This window comes from Mus pahari, chromosome 11, assembly GCF_900095145.1.
Source record: "Mus pahari chromosome 11, PAHARI_EIJ_v1.1, whole genome shotgun sequence".
Lineage (NCBI taxonomy): Eukaryota > Metazoa > Chordata > Mammalia > Rodentia > Muridae > Mus > Mus pahari.
In genome coordinates this window covers 43,443,496-43,468,219 of record NC_034600.1, presented here as the reverse complement: position 1 = coordinate 43,468,219, position 24,724 = coordinate 43,443,496, and the positions used below count along the sequence as shown (strand labels likewise).

Below are 24,724 nucleotides of genomic sequence, written 5' to 3'. Positions count from 1 at the left end.
CCAATCACACCACGCCCTAGAACATTTCTTCTGCCGTGATCAGAGAAGTTCTGCAGTCATTAGATTAGACATCATTCATCTAGTCCTGCGACATAGGGAGTCAAAGAGATGCTAATAATATATTGTAGCCTCTGGGTTCAGTCAAGCCTGAGGCCAGCTGGGCCCGCCCATGTTATGTGAACCAATCCAGGTGCCTCTCTCCTTTGACTGGCATTGCCTCCCAGGTAAATCCATAATAACTTGGGAATATCATTAAACTGAGAATAAATTCAGTATATCTTACTTGCCAAACATTGTAGCCTGGTAACACAGTACATCGGGAAGCATCAGTCATTTCTCTCCGTGATCATGGGGCTGGCTACACACTGCCATCATAGGCAAGCTAGTCTACCCACATGCATCAGTAGACCCATCTGAAAAAACTAAATGGTATAAAGACAGCCTCATGATGTCATGAGAATTAACCGATGACTACATGTTAAGTACTCAGAGCATGTGCAGATCAAGTATGCAATAATCATTAGCAACTATTGTGAGTAGTATTGATCGTTTATTACTACAATTTTCATTTTTGTGGTGCTGGGGATTGAATCTAAAGCTTCGTGTATTCTAGGCAAACAGTCCACCACTGAGCTATATTTCAAGTCCTATCATGATTATTATTATTATTATTCAGAACTCACTTGATCAGCAGAAGGGGAAAGTGAATATAAAGAAGGTAACAGAAAGGGAGAAGGTAATAGAAGGGCCACAGAGAGGGACAAAGGAGCAGTCACTTTAGTTGCCATAGGGCAATGCGTGCCTTCTCTTCTGTAGCTTTATAAAGCCCCCCATCCATCTGATTTTAACCTCTGTTTTTATGTGTTCTTAGCTGGGTTTCTGTTCTTTGCACCCAATAAATTCAAACAAAAGCATCATGCCCCAAAACCACAATGCAGCTCAAACCAGAAGGCCATCTTGTTTCTGTGCGAGCTGCATATTCCCTTTTCTACATTTTTTTTTTTTGGTGGTGTTGTTGTTGTCCATTCTTTCAATAACTTACAGACATCCCTAGCCTGGAAATATGAAAGTTCCAGAAATAAACAGTTCATAGGTTTTAAAGTGTATGTTGTAATAAGCCCTGGGACCAAGCTTCACCCTGTCCCAGCCCATCCTGGGCATCAGGATGCAAATCACCCCTTGCTCTAGCTCGTCCGTCCATGCTGCATGCTACCTGCCCACTGATCACTCAGTAGCTGACTTGATGAGCTGAACTGTAGTGTCCCCATGCTTTATATCTAAACAACCCTTATTGTATTTAGTAATGGCTCCAAAGTGCAGGAGTGATACTTTGTTGCATTATAGTGTTGCATATATATATATATATATATATATATATATATATATATATATATATATATATATATATGAGCTGATACTATCCATGGTATCTGGAATCCATCTTGGGCAAAAGCAGCAACCCACAGACAGCTGCATCCATCTCTGCTGGCAGGTGCCAGCATCATCCCTGACACACAGCTCCCTTGCTATCTATGTTAAGCAAGGATTCTGGTCCAGTAGTGTGTGGGAGGAGAGTGGAGAATCCCCCCCACCTCTACCTCCTAACAGCAGGTAATCCATCTGTTCTCTTTCCCGGGTTTCCAGGGTTGCCTTGCAAATGGGAAAGAGAGGCTCTAGGGTTCTCTGCTGTGTTCTATTCATAGAAAACCTTGGCCTCCCTCCAGGCCTGTGTCACATTGTTCGTGTGGAATGAGGATGTGCTTGGCTTTTTCAGAATAACAAGCCCACTGTTTTCGAGTCATCAAGGGAAAAGTTTTTCCCACAGCATAATGAGCGGAGTCCCCTTCATCACACTGAAGGTGTGTCATTCCGAAAGCCACAAAGAAAACCTTCCCTGAGAAGAGATTCCCAACGTTTTAGCATTCCGGAGCCTTGGCCAGTAAACAACAGGGTCTGGGAAGATTTGCCCGGTGCCCTGACCCAGGTTCTTCCCCAGGAAATGGAGTCCTGCCTGCACGTTTCGTTTCTCTCTCCTCACTTAAAAACACAGAGAGCACCAAGGGAGGCAGCTGATTCTGTACTCAAGGAAAAGAACACACACACACACACACACACACACACACACACAGGAATTGAGGGAAACTTCTAATCCCACTTTTCTTAACTGTTGTGTCCGTGAAGGCAAGTCAAAAAAATTCACACTTGTCCTGTATTTTGAATTTCAGAGTTACAGCTACTGAGGGGCACATCCTGGAGCCCCTATCCTCAGGATAGTTCTCCTTAGGGAAGGCATTAACTTAGCCAGTCCTTCCTAACTTCCTAACTCATTCTTCTTCTTTTTTTTTTTTTTTTTTTTTTATTGACAGACACAGCTCTCAATGGCTTTACACACATCCCAAACTGTAATTTACCTACAAGAAAGAGTATTCGTCTCAGTTAAGCTGATCACTAAAATGGGCTACCTTCCCAGGGAATAGCATCAGAAAGGCTGGGGCACAAAGCAGTGTTTACAGGGCTGTCAGCACCCAGTGAGTGTGGGGCCATCTCCCCCTCACCTCCCTTCAACCCTGATTTCCCAAGCCAGCCTCTTCAACAGACCAGTTTTTCCATGTTATGAGCCTACACCCTACAAATAAATTACATTTTTTTTGTTTGTTTGTTTGTTTGTTTGTTTTTTGTAGAAGTCAGTGGAAGTCAGTATTTTCCCTTCCTTGATTCATTTTACTTGCCACCAAAGAACCATAAAAAAATGACTAGGTGTGCTATTGCGTTCTCTAGTGTTTCTGGTTTGTCCTGCCTTCTTGGTGTCTCTGTAGAGTCAGGGACCAACCTCCAACTCTCCAACTGTTGTGCTGTGCACAGTGGCTGCTCCTCTAATGAGGTCACCTGTCTCACTACTAAAGGATTAAATAGCTTCAGACTCACTTGCATCTTTCCTTATTTTTTAAAGCCTCGGGCTGTTTCGATAGAAACCGACTGGAAGCAGGGTTCCTTTTCAAATCCCTCCTGTTAGCCATGAGAAAGGCTTTGGGTATCTACTTATCTCTCTCGAATCTCGAATCCACGCCGTAGCTTCGGTGCATGAAATAAGTAGAAAGTAAACCAAGGTGAGACAATTCCTGGGTTATTTTCAAACAACAACAACAAAAAAAGACCCTTCACCGTTGCCAAGAGAGGCAGGAGTTCCTGAACAGGCCAGCATTCCTCGGTTTCCTTCAAGAGCTGGGACTTTTCTAAACGGAGCTTGAAATGCATTATATTAGGAAGAATCCTCTGAATAAGCTAAGGGGAAGCCACAGAGGAAGCAAGCCAAGTCCCGAAATAAAGGGCAGGAATAGAAAACTAAAAATAACGCACAGGGACCTGGGCCACATCTGCAGGGCTCCCTCACATTCCCTGAAGCATTGTACTTTTTTTTTTTTTTTTTGGTTCTGTTTTCAGAGGCATATGCTAATAATTGTTTGGAGAACTAAATAAAACACTATTATTTATCTTTAAAAATAGTCACCCCTTTATAGAAATGTGAGCATTTCTACTGATGTTAACTGAATTTTGACTTGGGGCTATTAACCTTTAATGGATAGCTTTAATTTAATTTTGAAGTCAGTTTTCTATTGATTGTAAATGGAATGTGTGGGACACTTTAAATGTTTCAGTCTTGCAGCAGTGAATGCATTGAACTTAAAGGAAATAATGAAATTGGCTTTGATAGTAACTCAGGTTCACTACAGGGGAGGTGTGATGGTGGGAGCCACTGGATTGTACAGAGCGTGTGTAGAGGTTATTGCAACACTGACGTCAGTCGTTGTCCACACCTCGAAGAGGACATGGGGGGAATGAATGCTGAACAGCTTGCTCGCCTGAGGTCACCAAGCAACTCAGTGGATTGTAGCCCTGGCTCACTCTGATGCAAAACTTCCAGCCCTCTTGCCCTCCTGAAGAACTTTGAGATGTTAATTATCTTTTTTTAAATGTGCTAACTGTGTAGTTAGTGCAGAGCTACAGGCAGGATGCTCATTGCTTGCTGGCTCCATCAGTCACAGTTATAGTTGGCTTTCTAGGTAGATTCCATACATTGATAGGTGCCACTCCCCTGCAGATAAACCTTCTCTTCTGCCATTTAGTTCAATGGATTATTCTGACAATGGCTTTTCTCTTAAGAGAAATCATTAGGATAGATTGTAAGAAATCCAGTGTCACCTCACACTGAAAAACTGCCCATACAGAGGTCACCCACAATGGATGTTTGATGAGCACTTCCAAGTTGTTAATTCCTGTTTTCTCTAGACACAACAAAAACAGGAAATATTTACCAACTCCACAGGTGTCAGGAAATACTTTTAAAACCCGGGTGGCCTGAGCCACCTGCTTGAAGCAGATAGCATAGGTACAGAAAGAAGGTGGACTGTCATTTTAAAAAGTGTACTTTGGCCAAAGACCTTTATTTGTGCTTTCTGAGGATCTTCAGGCTTGCTTCTGTTAAGAAAATATCTGCTCCCACAGAGAGCTACAGGGTATGCAGATGTCTTTATGTGAACACCTTCATTCATTTGGATTGAAGTTATTGTTTTCACAATTCAGTGCCCAGGTGATTAAATACATCTAAAAAACTCTTGAAGGATTAAATCTTAATAATCAAAACTAGAGATAATCTTATTCTTTTTCCCAATTTAAAACAAAAAAAACCTACCTCTAGAATTTTTTAGAAAATACATAAAGATACAAAGACTAGAACAAACATCACTGGTCTCTTGACTGGTCCATGAGCCTATTTTTGCACAAAATTTAGGGTTACTATATGGCATGATAATATGAGCTTTATCAACAAATATACAACAATATTCTTTTGGCTTCTCTTTGTTTGTTTGTTTGTTTGCTTGCTTGCTTGTTTTTGATAGAGTGTTACTCTGTAGCCCTCACCAACCTCAAACTTGGAACCATTTCCCTGACTTAGCCCACCAAGGGCCATGATTACAGTTGTGCACCACCCCATGCAGTTCACCCATGCCCTTCAGCTGACGCCACTGAATTGTCTCACTGAAATCATCATCTATCTTTACCATCATTTCTCACTGATAATCCTGCACATTGAAGGCCAGCTCTGAGTCACTTAGTAGGTAGGACAGAAAGAAACAAACTGTTACTAAGTAAAGTTATCGTTCTGTTGTAGACCTACTGCCTTCCGACCTTCCCACACAGCCTGCTGGGAAAAGCGCTCATCCGCCATGCATTGGCACCATTCACCTAGGCCTCCATTCCCTCACCTCCAATCCTCCAGCTGTTTCTATGGGGGACACATGACACGCCTGGCCATTCTTCTTCAATGTCTTTCTTTCTCTAAGAACCCATCATCTGATAGCTTCCTGAGTCTTCATCTTCCACCCCATCTTCTTCGATGATCTCCTATCTGTCCTTAAACGCCCCAAACCTCTTTGTTTGCATCTGCTTGTTTACTTTCTGAGCCATTGCTCAAACTTGAGATACTCCTGCCTGAGCCTCTTTAAACCCCTAGAGTTTAAAATTACTTGGACATTTTCATCCCCTTTTTAAAAATAGTAAGCAAACATACAAACAAAACACTCCATAGGTTTTTAAGTTGGGTATACCTTGCCAGGAGGGGTAGTTTATGCATGCTTTTAGTCCTAGCACTTGGGGGACAGAGGCAGGAGGATCTCTGTGGGTTCAGCGCCAGCCTTGTCAACACAGAGAATCCCAGGACAGCCAGGGCTACATAGTGAGACCCTGCTTTGAAAACAAAACACAACAGAAATTAGGTATACCAACTGCTTAGAAAATAGAGCAACCAATTCATGATTGGCTTGAGCTATAGCTTATTTCATTTCTAAGCATTTAAATGTTCCTGTATCAGCCATTCTCAAACTATGGTTTCTAGAATCTTGAATTACCTAGGAGTGCTTGAAATGGGACCCACCTCAATTCCTACTGAATCAGCAACATGTGGTCTACTGAAGGCTCCAGAAGGCTCCAGAGATGCTAGTTTTTGAGAGTCATTACTCTATGCTTAAATTTACTTGGACACTTTTCACCCTCTTTTTAAAAACAGTAAACCAACCAAACAAAAAGAAGCTCTACAGATTTTAAAATTGGGCATACCTTACCAGGTGGAGTGGTTCTCTATGTCGCATACCCTTTTTAAGTGGGATATTAGGAAAATGATTGGGTAACTAAAAAGGAGGTAGCTGTTGGGTTAGATTTGGGGATTCCCCCACCTCCATCTAAATGGCCATCTAAAAGGAAGAATAAAACAGAGTAGAAACAGAAGCCCTGCCAAACTGCCTCTTATAAGAAATGTCAGTCTAGCCAGGCTAATATCAGAGCTGTCCTAAAGTGACTGCTTGCACTGCCGAGGTTCTCCGTGTCTGGCTGGATTCCATGACTCCGACGATTTCAGAGACCCTTCTATCAGAATTAGTCAAAAGACTACAGAGCAACTTAGGATACATGAATTCTAGCATGTGGGGGTAAACATCATGACCCTGGGACCTTAGAAAGCATGGTGGGAGTTAGAGTTGACAAGTTCATTCTTACTTGATTTTATTATCTATGGTCACACTGAAGGTACTGAATTCTGGGTTTAGATTTCAAGGGAAAGTCACCTGAGTCACTTCACTCCCTGAGGGAATACCGTGAAACTTTGTTGACAGGGGAGGAGCTAGCGTAGATTTTTCACTTTTTAAATTTAGTATGAATATAAATATCTTTTTAAAATATAACTTTGTTTCTAACTCACATCTAATTTCCAATATTTAGAAAAACTCAGAGAAGCTGGATCTTTAAAATATACAGCTATTTCCTTACTTTTGGGTCAGCACACTTCAAATGCTTCTGTAACTTGTCGCCAACACTGAGTCACACACGCGCCATTCTCGGGTGTGATCCTCACAACAGTGTGCGGAGTTTTCTCCCTTCTTCCAGGGGTACTGAAAGATCTGCCTTTGTCCTCATTTTAAACGGCACAACTACTTTGAAAAAACATTGGGAAGTAAATGAAAATAAAATGCTAATGTTAATTATAAGTAAGAACACCAGCAGGCGTATGAACGGAGTGAAGTGGACACTCGAAGATCTCTGACCTTCCGTCAGTTAACAGACATATGGGACGATTGTTTGGGATCTTCTCAGTGAACCTGGAATCAACTGTAGTGGTTGTTTCATGGAAATTTTTCTGCCTTCCAAGAAGGAGCAAGAAACAAAACAAGGATTTTTGCTGAGTTCAGTATCTGAATGACAGTGACAGACTCATCACTCAGCAACCTTGATAATACTGGTATAGCTATATATTACATATACTACATACTATATAGCTAACTTAACATAACAAAATGTGGATTTTGTTGATCTTGAATTAAAAGAGAGACAGAGAGACAGAGATAGAGATAGAAACATAAGTTTAAGAGAGAAAATAAAAAAGAGCCCAGAGTGAACAGAACTATAAAAATGTCAGCATATATAGGGACTCACTTTTCGGGGGGGGGGGGTCACAGTCTGAACTGACCAAAGACAGAAATCTTCTACCCCTCGTGTTGGTACAGAAGTCCATCTGCAGCATAAAATTCAATTCAAGGGTTTGTCCTCTAATGTGAAATAGCTCTCTTATTGATTGAGAAAAATTTAAAAGAAAACCAGTCAACATGAAACAGCTGTGCCATTTTTATTGAACAATAATACACCGTTCTTTTAAAACAAAACCTATCGGCCGGTTGTGCTTACATTCAAGGATCTTCCCACGAGTACATGCACAACTCTGTTGGCAAGGTTTGAGAATAAAATATAAGTAAATAAGGAAATACTTCTTAAATAAGTTCTTCACTCCAAATAAAATACTCTGCAAATAGCTTCCAGAATTGGCAGTACAACAGTTCTTATTGTGCTAAGGTCCTGCGGGTAAAAGCTCAGGCTCACTCATCAATCAAGTTTGAAAGAATAAAAAACTGAAAATAAACTATACCTTAAACGCATTTAAGGTACACATTTCCTAATGAAAATTAACTTTCCTTTCTCGAACTGTCTAAAAAGTTATTTTCTGATTTAAATTTAAAATTCACTTGAGATACAGCATTTTAAAAAACAATTTCAACATTTTATAAACCCAGAGTAACTACATTTTTATTACTATTAGTGCAAATGTTAATAACACATTTTCCATAGATGAGTGTTTGAGAACCCATTTTAAACAAACAACATTAGGGTAATTTTTCTAAGATGGGGAGACATGGGTGCTGGAGAAATATTTAAACTACACGATTTGTTTATAAAAATACATAAATACTCACCTTCACCCTGTTCTGTCCCTCAGGAAGCAAACTACTTCCCAGATCTGTCTCAAGGCCCACAGTGTTTAAACCAGTGATGAGAATTGATGGGAATATAATATATATTCATTCCTCTGACCACCTCCTCTGCCGCCCCCATTCCCATCAGATGCAAGTAGCTGTAAAAACAGCGCTTCCATTCAAGGCAGTTGCTCAGACTCCCATGAGCCTCCAGTATCTCACGTCCTTTAAGGCTTTTCTGGTCTTATTTCCTCCAATTAAAACAAAATGAAAATTTTAAACTACTACAAGGAGGACACAAATACTATAACCCCTACTTTCACAACCATCCCACTGTCTCCTGCTCCTAACTCTTCTTCAACCTGTATCTTAATAAGAATGTGCACCCAGGTTAATGAAACCACTGGTCCTTCAGCTTTGATTGGATTACTCATTGACAGTAAGACCATCTCAAGTTCCTTGGTGATACCTCACACCCATACACACAAACACACACACACACACACACACACACACACACACACACACATACTCAACAGATCTATATGAATTTAAATATTTAACAAATACCTAAAAGGGTTCAGTCATATGTGTTTTATGGGTTGTATATAGCCTACATTTTTTTTTTTTCTGAATCACACTTGATCTCCATAAATTACATGTCCACAGTCTATGTTCTAGACAGTTCTTAAAATGTTGGCTGAACGTTGGTCACTAAAGTGGAGACTTCTCTTGGCAAATCTCAGCCCAGGATCAGCGTGGATTTAACCATTTCATCACCGAGGGCCGGGCAGCGTTCCCTTCTCCAATCTCTTCTCTCACAGCGTTGCCATCTCCGGATGCTGTGTCACGCTCTGAAATCAGAAGGCACACAAATCATGTAACAACTGTAAGTTAAAGATCAAGCGTGGATTTGTTTTATTTGGTTTTATCTTTTGGTTGAATTTAAAATAAATTTTGATTCAAAATCTTCTGTTCACTCTACTGAACAGCTCTGAACGACTCTTCCAGCCAGGATAACACTCTCACATCATTTCTCTATGTGCACCTAGCAAACACTTCCCCCTCTGGTTCACATGTACCCCTCCCAGACATTATCTCACTCCATCCGTAAAATTCTAGCTTAATAAAAGCAGGGCTTCTTGCACTTGCTATCTCTTCTACTTGCTCACCTGTGTCCTCAGCATGGGTAACAATGTTTGGAACATGATAGGTGCTCAACAAAAACTCAGGAAATGGCCAGATGCTGCAAAAATAAATCTCTAAAAGGAATTTTATACTAACTTCATGAAAGATGAATTAACTTCTTGGCATCGCTCCAGAAGGCAGCTCTCTTTTCTAAAGGTAGATCTTGTTCTTTGTACAGGAAAGGCTTATAAGATTTAGAATTCTTTTTAGAGTGGAATCTGCTTCTAAGAGGAGTGAAGCAAGCTTGTGTTCACATTGTACATCATGAAAAATAATGGAGCAGGACTAGTGTGGCGTGGCAGATAAATGGGTATGGGGCATTGCTAACTTGAAGAAATGGAACTTGTGAGTTTCCATTCATGGACACTGGCTACCAGGAAGAAAGAAAGAAAGAAAGAAAGAAAGAAAGAAAGAAAGAAAGAAAGAAAGAAAGAAAGAAAGAAAGAAAAATTTAAAACTGAGATGGATAGGATTAGGAATCCCACCTGCCAAGAGAAAGATAGTTAGCAGCAGGTAGCAATTTGAAGAAGATCCCATGCTACTGGGAGAAGCTATGAGAGTAGACTTGGGAGTTATTTGATATTTGATGGGTTTGTGAGGTGCTAATGCGAAGCCTATGGCAGACTGAGGAGCCATGCTCTTCCCTGTAGACTCTGGCGCACAGAGAGGCAAATCCCAAGTAGAGAAGGCAGAGGCAAACAGGGCAGCCTGTCCTTATCTTTCAGGTACCCTCCCCTCCCTTGTGAACCTGAAATTCACTAAGATTGCCTGAATAAAAGATTTTTAAATATCATGGATCCCAAAAGAAAGAAAACCAACTGATGTCCTCTTACATTTCTAGTAAGAATATCCATTCCTAGCTTTTGATGTAAATCTTTTTGTGTAGCTTAGTATATAATGACCATCCAGTAATACATAACCTTCTAAGATTTTTATATAGTAGCCAAGACGTCAGCATCATCTCCAAACAAACTAAAGAGAGTGGCAACCTCGTATGGGTGAGGCTGCCCAACCAAAGGGAAACTGCCAACGGGTCATAGCAGGAGGGACTTAGGTACACCCATCAAGAGTCCCCATGAGGGAGACTGTTGCAAGCAGCCACCACAGCCTCACAGACATTCCATCCCAGGTACCAGCAAAGGGTCACAACAAAGCCCTGGAGATGTGGTTTGATAATAGAACACTCATCCAGTGTCCACAGTGCCTTGGCTTTGGTCTCCAAGACCACACAAATCAACCAACCAAAACAAAGACAACAAAAATTGCAGTATAATTCAGTGCTGCCCTTCAGAAAGATTTAGGTGCAAACTTCAATACCTGAAGGCTCAAAGGTTATTTCTTCACAGTCCTTTGTAACCATGGTCTCAAGAGAGCAAAACAAGTGTTGGGAGGGGTAGCACATGTCTAACTCCTAGCGTTCAGAAGGGAGATGCACATATTGCTGTGGGTTTGAGGCCTGCCCCGTCGACACAGTAAGTTCCAAGCCAACTAAGGATACACAGTAAGACTGTGATTCAATTTTTAAAAAGAAAAAGAAAAGATGAAGGAAGCTGAAAATGCCTGTGGCTGCAAGGTAAACCGAGCAAACAGATCTCAAATCTCTCTTGCACACAATTGCTTCAGAGAACTCCCAGATCTGAGGGAATGCGATTGGTGGTTTCCATTTATAGTTTCCAGGTACCGGACAGAACATGAGGAAGAGGGAAACCAGTGAGTCTTGGGCTAATCAGAAAGTTCTAGAAGTAGCTGGAGGCAGTGGAGATGAAACGCTAGATACGCTGATGATCCTAAAGGGATTTGTCTTCATGTGTTATATGAAACACACATAAAATGCTCCTCAAGTCTTAAATCCCCCACCTTTTGCTTTGTCAAGAACTACAAAGATAAGTCATGTGATTTAATCTGTTCATAGTGTCCCAATTTCCAGACTCAATGTCCATGAAGCTATTCATCTAGTAAGTTAAAATTTGTTGTGTATGACCACAGTCATACTTAAAACTATAACTTAAAAGCACAATATCCAAAGAAGGTAACAGAAAAAAATAAGTGCATTTGCAGAATTTCACACACAAAGGGCCAGAAGCACACCCTAAACAAAATGGATTTGAGTGATTTCCATCTGAAGGAGGTATAGTTTATTGATATTAATGGGCAGTTGTAGCTAAATGTTAAGAGTTTAAGGGGTCCCCAAATGACCCCTTATCACTGTATGATCATGAGCCCTGTCTTTTTATCTTATTGTTACTTATGGAGGGAGGGTTGTGTTCACAACCACACAGCCTGGACTTGTCAGCCGCATGTAAGCATTGCTGTAGTTTTATTATTGCCTGAATCTCACCACAGGGATTAATTCCTACCAGCTCCAAAATCCATAAACCCACAACTAGTCCATTTTATTGCTTCCATTAGATGAAGGAGGAGGAAGGAGGAGGAGGAGAAATGTTCTGTATCTTTTACTCTGGCTCTTAGATCCAACAAATACCTCACTGCTCTTGTTCTGAGTGGAGTTGGGAGAGAAATAGTTTTGTCTAGTGAGTCCATAAACCAGATCATTAAATCGTTCAAAGAACTTTGCCTATCTCAGATTTTTTTTTTAATGACAGATCTGTCTTCGTGAATTCATTCAAATGTGATAAACTTTATGAGAATCCTCAGAATTATCAATGAGATTCATTTTGAAAATAGCAAAAGCTACCAAACTCAAGGACCACCTTGTCTTTCCCTGTGAGGAAAACAAGCTCATTTAGACTGACACCATGGTCTACTCTTAGTTTTTAGGGTGGTTCGAACTGAGACCAAGGTCACCGCTTAGCGCTTAGCTTACCTGTGTGGGAGGCAGACGTCCTGCTGGACGACTTGGCTGCTGCATACTGGAAGAAGGGAAAGTCCAGACATCTCCCGGTCACTCTGTCACATATGCCCGACTGGCAATTGCAAGTCTCTTTGCATTCCATCCCGAACGTGCCATAGGGACAGTCTGGGGGCAGAGAGAATGCTGGTGTTAAGCATAGGGCTCCATCCTCCCAGCCGTGGTGATAACCTTAGGATTTGAATCAGTCTCCTGGACATTGACTGATGAGCAGAAATCATGCCACAAAAATGCCAGGGTTTGAAAGTTGAAAGTTAGAGTCATACATGTAAAACCACATAGGAAGACCAGATATCACCTGCCTCAGGCTTAATTAATTAAGATCATGATCCAAAGCTTAAGTTAGCGACACATAACAAATCTCATTAGACCTGTCTTTAAAAATACTTCCCTCTCTTTCTTCCTTTCTTCCTTCCTTTCTTTCCTTCCTTCCTTATTTATTTTTTTCAGTGTGTGTGTGTGTGTGTGTGTGTGTGTGTGTGTGTGTGTGTATACAGGAATGTGTGCATGCATGTGCCTGTGGGGCTTCTTTGTGTGTGTGTCTATATGTGCAGGCATGTTTATGTGCATGTGTCTGTGGGCCTCGTGTGTGTGTGTGTGTGTGTGTGTGTGTGTGTGTTACAGCACATGTGTGGAAGCCAGAGCATAACTTGCTGAATTGGTTCCTTCCACTGTGAGTTCTGGGGCTCACATTTCGGTTGTCAGGATTGTCAACAGATGGCTTTCCCCACCGAGGCTTCTTGACAGCCCCACCCTTGGACCAGTCTTTATTCTATTTGCTTTCTGTATAGACGACACAGATTCTTACAGATTTTCTTGGGCACAGCTAAGTGAAGATAGGAAATTAAAGAGATAGAAGCATTACCTCCTCCACTAGTTTGATGGGTGTAAATGTGTCCTTAATCTACAGTAGTTGACAGTATTCTGTTTTAAAGAGCTAAGAGGCATGTCAGCCCACCTGACCGCAAAATAACCAGTCCCCCCCCCAGTCTGCTCCCACACTTGCAAAATTCCTTATCTCTCAGAACAGCACTAGGCTTCAGTAACTTCCTTAGCTGCTAAGAAATTCACTAATCAAGGTCTCTGCAAAGAGAGCAAGAAACCTCAGCATATACACATCTGAGGGCTTGCGTACCTACCAACAATGAGGAGCTCTTTCAGAGCTGAATAATTCATAATCCTTACTTAATACTTAGACTAAGACATATTGCAATGAAATAAAGAGGCCTGTCAGTTGTTGTAAGATTGAGTTTGTGGCATAGCAGTATCTCAGTAGGGTAACTCAGCAGAATCTGTACAGAATAGTGGTTCCCAACCTGTGGGTCGGGACCCCTTTGGCAACCCACTATCTCCAAAAATACTTACATTGTATCTCATAGTTATGAAGTAACCAAAAAGTAACTTTATGGTTGGGGATCACTACAATAAGAGAAACCTTATTAAAGGATCCGATGTCACTTGTCCTCCTGGCAGAAAAGCACAGTGCTAGGATGTGACTGTCTTCAGAGAAACTCAAAATGGAAATCTTAGCCCACTTCCCAGTTCCAGGTTCAAGGTGGCCCCTATTGCGCTGAGTGCTGGTTAGAACAGTCCATAAATAAGAGATGTCTGCCTAATTGCTAGCAAGCAACACAGGATCAAACATCCAAATGCTAAAAACAAACAAACAAACAAACAAGAAACCCTACACATCTGGATATACAAGCTGTCTTCACGTGGCTGGAGGGAATTCACCTGCAGCAATGGGGACTAATTCCAGGAGGCTGCGAAGGTGGTGAATACGCCCTATTATTTCCAGCAGCAAGCAACAGTTCCAAACGGAACCCACCAGCTTTTCAGAGAATGCCAGAAAGAGCAATTCAAAATAGATTCTTAATAGCATAGTTCACTAACCACTGCCGCACAGCTGGACGCTTTACCCCTGTGCACTGTCCATTCATAACCACATTTACAAAGGTGTTTTTATGCCAAAGGAAAATCAGTTCCCCCACATGTGCTCGCTCACTCGCTCGCTGTTTCATAGGACAGGACTGCGTTAACCACTTCCTCCCTAATTTCCTTATGTGAGGGGTTTTTTCCTTGGCAGATAAGTCCTGTAATTTCCAGAAAATACAAAGCCTGTTCAGTTGAAAGAAACGTATGTATGTGTCTTCACCGAAGAAAATAGTTCCTTACTAGTCCACCTTTTGTTGGTCTTAATCAAAATAATAATCTATGCAAAGAATAGCATCTCCAAAAGTCTTCTAGAATTTATTTCTGAGCCTCTTACTGGTTTTGCAGACTAAAAGATGACTAATTTATGAACTGTTTTCTAAAATGAGAATTAATGAGCTTATCTTGATTCTAGAAGAATGTCATCCAGGAAAGGTTGCACTTGTATTGAGTATGAGTTACTTAGAAATTTCTCAGAACTTGGCTTTCTGATTTCAGCAGCTTCTTTGTATCACACAACTGGATGCAGGAATGGGCACACTGTCTGTTTACCACGATAGCATATTGTGATGAGATTATACGGTATCTATGTATGCAGACTTTTAAATAACCTTTTCTTTTATTTTTACACATTTAAAAAATATTAATTTAGTCACTGGGTTTGAAAATAAATTTCACAGATACATCAATGCATCATTTAGCTCTGGCTTCTATCTTAATTATAACTTCATTTCTTTTCTTTAAATCTATAAAACAGCCACCCTTTTTAAAAAAGAAACAACAGACTTTTAGGTTACTAGGTACAACATCTGCTACTTTCTGCCCAACTGAAACATTTAAAAAGTAAAACTAGGTTTATTTTATACTTCAGGGGTCCCTCTTGCAAGAACATGAGTTATTTTGTTGGCTGACTTAAGCCCACCTTATGCCATAAAGCACGTTAGTAATCATCAGAAGTACTTGAGCCTGAGTAAGGCGCTCCTCCCGGTGAACTCTTTCAAGATCAAAGGCTGATGAAATCTGGGGGGGCTAGAAACAGCTTTAAGAGGTTATCTCAGGAAGACCTCTGTAATCATTGGCTTTCAGAGGAACAGACACCTTAACCATTTGTAACAGGCTACCTGTCAAATTTCTAAAGCCTCTCAGAAGAAGAAGGCGCACAAGCTACCATGCAACTTTCCTTCTCAAATCTCAATGCATGCAGTGAACGGGATGCTGCAGCCTTTGTGACTCCTGCACGCTGCTTTCCAAACCTCCCTGCAGATATCCTTTTTCTCTCTATCAAGCACCACCACCTTTCATCCACGCATCCTCCCTAGTTGTTCAGAGGAAGGAACACGCACCTCCCCAGGCTGACTAAATACCCTCGGGAGCCCTGCACGGTGGGAAGCAAGGAGTCGCTCTTTACCTTTGCAGATACCAAACTCGTCACCAAAATCATCCTCCTCGCTGTAAAAGTGACACTTCAGCCCTGGACCACACTTGACCCCGTCCATGCCTGAGACTGTACGGTAGCAGGTTTCTCCGGGTCCCGCAGCGCACACCTGGCAGCAGCCACAGTCATCCAGCACTGTCCTCTTGCAACGCAGGCTGCTTCTGCACTCAGTATTGTCACAATGTTCCGGGCAATCCACCGCATACTTGGCGCTCCAGGCCATGCCCAGGTGCAGAGGTACCAGGAGTGTGGTCAGCAGCAAGAGGCTCTTCATGTCTCGCAGCTGGCTCCTGCTCGGCTCCCTGCCGTCGTGGTCTTTGCTGGCGGGAAGCAGCAGTAGCTGAGCTTCTGCCTACACGGTTATGAGTTTTATACACTGTGTTGCCCGCATGCTTCCCCGTCATCAATTTCCTCAACCCAGCAGCAGCGCTGTGCTCTTGCCAGCCTCTCTTGTTTTAGTTTATGAAATCCAGGATGAAGGCTGGATTAACACGCTGCTGCCATCCAGGAATTGAAAAGCCCAAGCTGATGTCATCTGTTATGTTTAGATGGTTGTTTTGCATGAGGGCTGAAAAACTCTGTTCACATCCGTCTCAAAGACTCAAGGACATCTGAGAAGGGGGAATAACGAAGGTTGCATAGCATAGCCCCCTTCTGCACAGGAATTGTGCTGACACCAACATAACAATTAGGATGTAGCTTTGTCTCAGAGTCCCTTAGCACCGAGGAGACTGACACAGACATGAATCACACCAGAAGCATCTATCAAGTAAATAATAATAATAATAATAATAATAATAATAATAATAATAACAATAACAACAAGCATTTGGCATTTTTTCCTCAATAGTTATGAGATCATTTGGAAGAAGAAATAGTTATATTGTGCTTTTTCAAAACTTAGAAGAAGGGAAATATTTGGATAGAAGCCTTTTAAAGACTTCCTCCTTCCTTACACGTTCCTTCTTTGTTGTTATCTCTAAAGCAATTTATGCTGTCCATGTTCAAGTCTATCCTCACTGTTGCTGTGTTTAGTCAGTCATGCTACTGATAAGAGTTTTTCTTTAATCAATATGAGAGAGAGAGAGAGAGAGAGAGAGAGAGAGAGAGAGAGAGAGAGAGAGAGAAGGTTGTCCCAGCATTGTTACTGAATTACTTAGTTCTGGAAAAACTTATCAGTTGGACTGCTCCTGACCCAAACCCCCTGGCGAGAAGGCTCATCCATCACTAAGTCTGTGTGTCCAATGACTGCATCCACCCGGTCCTTCCTCTCACCTCCTGGCATCTATCTGAGCTCTTGCTTCGAACTTCCCAAACAAGGCAGTAAGCCCAAAGAAACAAGTGAGCCAGCAGGGAAGTCAGAACACAACTCCAGAAAGGCAAGTCATGGGGAAGTGAAAACATTACCCACCAGGAAACAAGTCTTCATGCTAAGGAGGGACACAGGGTGGCCCCACCAAGGAAAACAGTAGTCCTCTCAAAGTATTTGCTAGCCCAGGACCTTGTGTAGCCAGGCTTGTGCAACGAGGGAATGCGAGATATCAGAGAAAACAGGAAAGTCCTCACAGTGACTCTGTGTTCCATTTTAAGCTCCCAACCCAATTTGTCAACATAAAGATGAAGTCAATACAGATTGGTGAGGAAATGACCTAGTGAAGCAGATAATCTTGTCTGTTCTTCTGTCTGTCTGTCACAAAATGACTGTGGTGCATCCACAGAACACCTCCTCCTCTATTGAGAGCTCATGGTGTTTGAGTGTTTGACCTCTGAAAGTCTTGAGGCCTCTAAAGGCTGAGGTGTCCAAGCCATTGAATGTGACATGGTCTTTAGGCTTTGCCAGGGTACATTTGGAGGAAGTGGGAAACGAAGGCAAGACATTAGCTCCCAATTTCATGACACTCTAACCTGAAATATTCTGTATTCATCTCTCCAGGAGCAAGCATACTCAGCAAGTGGGACCTTCATGGTTTATGATAATTTTAAGGTCTATTCTGTACATGGCATGTGCCTAGTGCTGTCCTTTGTGGACATATTAATTATATAGAACCATTCATTATGTAGATAATTACACAAAGTAATCCATTTTGACATCCCCGTACATGTGATATACTTTGATCATATTAAATCCTTTGTCCAATCTTTACAAAAATATTTTTTAATTCACCCCTCATTCCTCCCTGTAACTCCTCTCAAATCCACCCCTCATCTCCCCAATGTCTCCCAAATTGTACTTTTTGTTTGTTTGTTTGTTTGTTTGTTTGATCGATTTTTGATTTTTTAGAAAGCCTCTGGCCCTACTTCGCTGCCCATATACTCATATTCATAGATTTAGGGCCATTCTCCAGACTCTGGTCAACCTACTAGTGGCCACATCCTTAAAGAAAACTAACCCTCCTTCCACAAGACGCCAACAATTGTCAGTAGCTCCTCAGCTACAGAGGTTGGGGAAGGGACCCATGAGCCTGCCCTCCCTCCATAATGTAATGTTGGCTGGCTTGATCTTGTACAGGCAACCATAGCTGACATGACTCCAAGTGCAGTGGTCCTGTCTGTCTCACTCCAATCCTCCCAGACCCCTGACTCTTACAACCATTCTGTCACTTCTTTTACAATGGTCCCTGAACTTTAAGGGGCAGGCATATACAGATGTCCCATTTGTGGCTGAGTGCTCCATACATATATTCTCTACTCTTTTACTGTTTGTGAGTTTCTGCGTTACCTACCATCCATCCACTACACTAAGAGACTCTCTGCTGTGGTCTGAGTGGTGCGTGAATCCATGGGTCATATTATTTTTGCTTTTTCTTCCTTCCAGTTTCCCCTTGCCATTCCCAGATACCCAATACTAATAGTCTTCCACTTGCTTTCATGTCTTCGTTCCTACATGTCACATATCAGGGAAAAGTGGGATTTGTCTTTGGGAAACTGTCAAAGTGCTGTTCTTCATTATTTTATTAACTCCCATGAGCCTCCACCAAATATTGGGAAGCTGCTTGCTTCTATTATCATGCCTCACTTTTTGAATGAAGAAACAGAATCAAAAGGAGATTTAAGAATTTGCTCGTGACTTCTGTGGTGAGTTAGGTCAGTATGGCCCCATAGATTCATGTGTTTAAATGGTTGACCATAGGAGTGACACTATTAGTAGATGTGGCTTGTTGGAGGAAGTGTGTCAATGTGGAAGTAGGCTTTGAGGTGATATGTGCTCATGCTATGCCCAGTGTGGAACACAGTCTCTCCTTGCTGCCAGCAGACTAGCACCAGCACCATGTCTTCCTGCATGCTGCCATGCTTCCCACCATAATGATGATGGACTAAACCTCTGAACTGTAAGCCAGCCCCGATTCAATGCTTTCCATTATAAGAATTGCCATGGTCATGGAGTCTCTTCACAGTAATAGAAACTTTAAGTATGACGACTACCATACTGTCTGAGGATAACTAGAATTGTCTCAGTCTAAGGTCAGAGCCACCCTGTTGTCCATTGCAACTCAATTACAAAGCAGTGGACAACGATGCCAGTTGTATGGTTCATGACTTAAGCTATTTCCTGTTCAGATTTTGTTGAACATCACCTTCTGAGAAGTGGTTAACTGGGAGTGTGGCAAATAATGCCTAATCTTTATACGTATCTTACTTATGGGACAAACACCAAGCTAAGCACATTACACAGTTTACCATTTGTAAACTTAAAAACAACAAGGGAACTAGGTATTATTCTTGCATCCATCCTAAAGAGGAGAAAACAGATACCTAGAGAGGTTTAGTAACTGGTCTAACATCACACAGTAAATAATTCCAGTTAGGACTTTAGCCATGAGAATACAGTTCTGGAGAATAGAATAGAATACGGACTCCAAAATCGAATATGTATAGGTGACAAATGACCCAGGTGGGTAAAATACTGAACTGTGCCAGTATAAGTTACAAAAATGTACGTTTTTCACTTGAAAATCATATATACCACAAATACTTTCCACTATGTAAAACAAGTAAAGACTCAAACAATACCACATTTGGTAAATGTACTGGACAGAGAAAAGTGCACATGAAGGGTGCCAAATCTATACCACTAAACCACAAAGTCCACAGAAGAGGGCAGAAAGTAGGATGGACAGAGTTCATCAATGATGACACTACCTCAAGGCATTAATAGCCAACAATTTATTTGGGAGATGTATCACCACTTCTGTCTAAGATCCCACAATACCCTTAGTCCAAGAAATCCTGATGGAATTTTTTTATACACCTAACTTCTCCAATTTTTCAAGTAGGAAAATGATCAATGAACACAAAGGCCATTAGGAGATCACAGCATTGTTAACTACAGTCAAGATGCCAACTTTAATTTTCAGCCAGCAAAGAAAAATTAAGGCAAAGACAAGGCTCTTGTTGAGTGTCTAAGGACTGCCTGGCTGACTAACTTTGTGCTGGAGTTGGCCACATCCCAACCCTGCCCTGCCTGTGCGTCATTTAGCTGTCAAGGGGTAAGCAAAGACACACTCTCACTGCTTTAAAAATGCAAGTTCAAATTCCAATATGTCAGTCCAAATCACCTCTGGATCCAAAGGTTATAGGAAGCAGTCTTCCAGAGCAAACCAAGAAACTATCTGACCCGAGAGCTCCTCAACCCAGGACATCCTGTACACTTCAAGGGTCACTGTGATTCTGTCCTTGAACCCATGGTGCTAACCAAGAAAATAAGTTGATGTAGTGTGCACTGATAATCTGTGTTTCATTTTACATGTCATGACTGCTTGTAATAAAATACCAAGGATTTACTTCTGGAGAAACAAACATCTAGTGGGAATTGTCCTGTGTGGCTTCCAGACTCAAAGAGATAGCTCATGGTCAAGACCAATGTACCCTCATAATAAACTTTCTCTACTGGATAGTGTTGATTTAATTTATCTTACAAAGGCAAATGGAAAGGAAAATGTGGCAATACTCATAAGCAGATTTCAGATATATTAGAATTGGTTTTAACTTCTTTGTGTGTAGAGAGGGCATCTGAAAGTCTCCCTGTTTTGATACCAGCTATAACATTCCTCCAAGTGCCTAACGCAAGGTCTAGCACACAGCAGAACCTACTAAACATGGAAACACAGCCCCTATTCCACACCTTTCTGTTCTACTCTATAAAAAGTGAGGAGCAGGCTCTTGAGCAGGCTGAGCTGACCTACAGAACAAAGCTGTCCCCCCTCCCCCAAAGGAGATAGAGGCTTCAAGAAAGAAGCCATTGGGGCTGAAATGGAGTCTAGACTAGATTGTGATCCAATCATGTTAGCTCCTGTGTAACTTACTCTACCTTTTCCTCTTGACATTCCAGTCTTGGAAGTGTGTGAGAGCTCTCATGGAGCATACCTGTCAAGCAGCTGAGAATCATGGTGGCCACAGGTCAGTTGTCTAAGCCAAAGACACAGGAATAGCTTACAGGATTCTAGAGATATCTTAAGTACCAAAAAACTGTGATCAGAAACAAGTCACATGCCCAATGATTTAGACCACACTTCAATTCCCCAGCAATGATCTAAGAAGACTAAACAGAGCAGGAGCCATGAAAATGTGAGACCATTATGATCAAGAGTCTAGTTTCTGAGAATCTGCTTTATTCTTCTTGGGTAATTATGCATGTGCATGTATGTGTCTGCATGCTCTGTGTGTGTAGGAGTTTATGTGTACATGGGTGCATTTGTATGTTAAAGCATATAAATATCAAATGACAAGTTCAGTTACCACACCTCAGAGCTGCCCACCTTATGTTCTGAGATGAGGTCTCTCACTGGCTGGGCTGGCTAGCCCGTGAATTTTCTGTCTCCAATCCCCAATGCTGGGGTTATAATCATATACTACCATGTTCAGATTTTCATCTGAGTGCTGGGATCAAACTCAGGTCTCCATGACTATGTGACAAGCACTTTACTGACTAAGCTAGCTTCCCAGCCCAAGCTTTGCTTCATTCTTCAAGTGAACTTATATATCCGAGCAAATATTTCCCAAAAGATGATCTCTACAGGTACCAGGTTTTGATTTTGGAGAACTGCATTTTTCAAGACTATATTCAATTTTCAGACTATTCTCAAGAACAACATCTGCCTACATAGAAGACTCAAGTGAAGTGAAACATCTTAATTAGGCTTCTTGCAGGAATGCTGGTTCTCTGGTTGATTCTAATGGGTTGGTCAGCACTGTAGACAGCTGAAGAACTATCACAGTAGCTTAGGGCAAGCAGCTCTTCAAGAACTAAGAGTGAACATGGGAAAATACGGATGTTCGTTCTATTGGGCAAAGAGCTTAAAGATCCCTGGTTGAGTTTTGTAGTACATGTTCACTCAACCAGGGATCTCTGGATGCCACCACATTCAGATATTTAACACCAATGGAATCTCTGGAAACAGCAAGGACATCAGGCTGTTGGGTTTTCGACCCCAGAACAATCTAGAACCTTACTTTTCTCACAAGGTTAGAGTTAGTTTAGAGGCACAAGGTCTAGACCCAGAAGCATATAAAGAACCCATGACTGTTCAAAATGCCTCTCTTTCTCCCCATTTCCAACAGATTCTAACCTAAAGAGTCAGGGTAAGTTTCTCCAGCAACTAGGTCTTTGCCTTTGAGTGCTAAGTTCTTTTTCAGTGGTAAAATACCTGAGAAGATCAACTTAAAAGAGGAAAGATCGCTTTGACTCATGGTTTCAGCCCCTAGCAATGTAACTGTGTTGTTCCTGGCCTGTGGTGAGTCAGAACATGATGACAACGAGCATAGGGTGAGACAGAAATGTTCACCCCTCGACAGCCAGGAAGCAAAGGATAGAGGTACACAAAATACACAATCCAAGAACAAAGCTCTCTTTCTCCAAGTAGGTCTGACCTTTCAAGTTCCTGCAACTTTCCAATATCTCATTTACCTGCGGGGAGAGTCAGAGTCACCAAGCCCCCTCACTTTCCAAAAGTCACAACTTTGAGTACCGCTACAGTAGGAAGCAAATATGCAACACAGCTTTTGAGGGACAGATGTGATCCAGTCTTTGATATATCTGGGTTTATCTTGTAAGGGATTCCAGTCACATAGTGTGACCCTGCACATCCAAATAGGGACCCACATCTAAAACCCACAAATGCTGCTCTAACACACAGAGAAGATGTGATGTGAACAGCCATGTATCGCTGAACGGCCGTGTGGCTCTGACCTTAGACGTGAAGTCTCTCTCCTTTTTCTCAGTAAGGCATAAGAAATAGGAACGCCTCCCCTTTCACAGAGAGGTAATGTGAAGATAAAGGGAGAGTGTAAAAGTGGAGTTCAACTCTAATATATTTTCCTTACAGAACAAATGGTACCATGAAAAGCAATGAACCAATGAGCATCCCTTTCAGGCCCCATGCATCCCTCCAGTTATCTCAGTCTCTGCTAGATCGCTCCCTCATCCAAGAGTTCACAGAGGACCACGGTGACCCGCTCAGAACTCTCCCTTTCGGGACACGACTCACCCACCTCCTAGGGACCTTTCTCACCTCATTCAAACACCCAACTTCTGTCTTAGCTTAAGAGAGATTGTTTTGTGTTTAATACCATTGTTTTCCTAAATGACTGGAGCATTAAGGTAGGCTCTGGGGATCAGCTAAACATTAGAACCATCTGACACAAGAAAGATTAGCTTTAATGAGTCACGGCAGAGGCTGCTACTAAGATACTTGGAATTTTTGTTAGGAATTTTGGAAAGACTGAGATTTCTGATTAGCACAAGAGTCCTAGGAAACAATTAGACTATTTTGTCTCTCTAATAATGTGGCACTTCCTTGGCTCAACCTTGAACTGACCCCTTTACAGTGTAGTAAAATGTTAATCAGGACCACCCTGAGGAGATTCATCGGCTTCTTCTGTGATGAGGGTCTGGGCAAAACAAATGATTGATGTAGAAACAAAAACAAAAACTGTTTTGTTTTCTTTTTTTAAAAAAAGTACCAAGGTCCAAAGCCAACCACTTGAAAAAGAGAAATAAAAATAACTTCTAAGCCCTTAGGATGGACTGGCAGCTTCAGACTCACGCTTTAATTTAATGTCAAAATATCTTGACTCCCTTACTCCTAAGATGTTCATAATGAAGGACCAAGGACTATGTTGTGATTTTTTTTTTTTTTAAAAAAAAGAGGAGACAGAGGAGGAAAAGAAAAAGGGCATTTCTTTCTGTCCGCTGCCATGGTTGTTGTGAAATTTGCAGGACTATAATCTCAACTCTCAGTCAACACAGCACCCAAGGGTGTTCCAGCGCACTCTGCCTCAGCTAGCAGGCCATCCAGATCACAGCAAGCTGGGGAACTTGTCAGAAATAGCCAAGGATTCCAGCTTGGCACGCCTGCTGTAGGGCTGGGGATTGATGTTTTTAAAGAAATAAACCAATTAATTCTTAGAAACTCTAAACTTTGAGAAACCTCCAAACTAATAATTTTTTTCAATCATATTTCTTCATTTTAGGAGGGCTAATCCAGGGATCACTGGGGATTTCTGACAGGGAAAGTCTGTGTATAAGAGATCCACTTAGATTTTTAATTATATTATACTCACAATTTTTTTCACATATGTCACTGACTCTGCAGTACATCTTTACACTTTCATTGGCAACCTGTGCACATTTAAAACCTTCAAAATGGGTGTCAATCCCTCAGAACAGAGTCTCCTAAATGTACCAATGGAGTTCCCATTTAGGGAGTTCTCTGACCCTGTAGCCAGGAGATCATCTACTTAAAAATAAATAAATAGAGACATTAATTCAGAAAGCTCGATATGAATGTTACTCATCTCAGGAATGTTTGAACTGTTGCTAAATTTATGTTTCTTCTTATGAGTTCACAAATATCATATAAATAATAGAAGAAAACTCTATGTCCAAATAAGACAAATAGCATTTTGTTTGTTTGTTGGTTGGTTGTTTTTGTTTGTTTGTTTGTTTGTTTTGTTTTGTTTTGTTTTTCGAGATGGGGTTTCTCTGTGTAGCCCTGGCTGTCCTGGAAC

At 41.5% G+C, this 24,724-nt stretch overlaps 2 protein-coding genes across 2 annotated transcripts in view; one reads left to right on the top strand and one right to left on the bottom strand.

Annotated features, from left to right (window-relative positions):
• The first annotated feature begins 382 nt into the window (after positions 1-382).
• The window catches only part of Gzmk (granzyme K), a 53,119-nt gene continuing 28,777 nt past the window's right edge, over positions 383-24,724 (top strand). The window contains exons 1-2 of the mRNA XM_021208661.1: positions 383-532; positions 2,367-2,528. The gene's annotated coding sequence lies outside the window, so the exon portion shown is untranslated. The remainder of the gene's footprint in view (positions 533-2,366; positions 2,529-24,724) is intronic.
• Esm1 (endothelial cell specific molecule 1) lies at positions 7,650-16,166 on the bottom strand. The gene is made up of 3 exons (XM_021208662.1): positions 15,692-16,166; positions 12,307-12,459; positions 7,650-9,148 (listed from the first exon to the last, which is right to left on the bottom strand). The coding sequence occupies exons 1-3, from the start codon at positions 15,990-15,992 to the stop codon at positions 9,048-9,050; spliced, it is 555 nt and encodes a 184-aa protein (XP_021064321.1). The 5' UTR covers positions 15,993-16,166; the 3' UTR covers positions 7,650-9,047.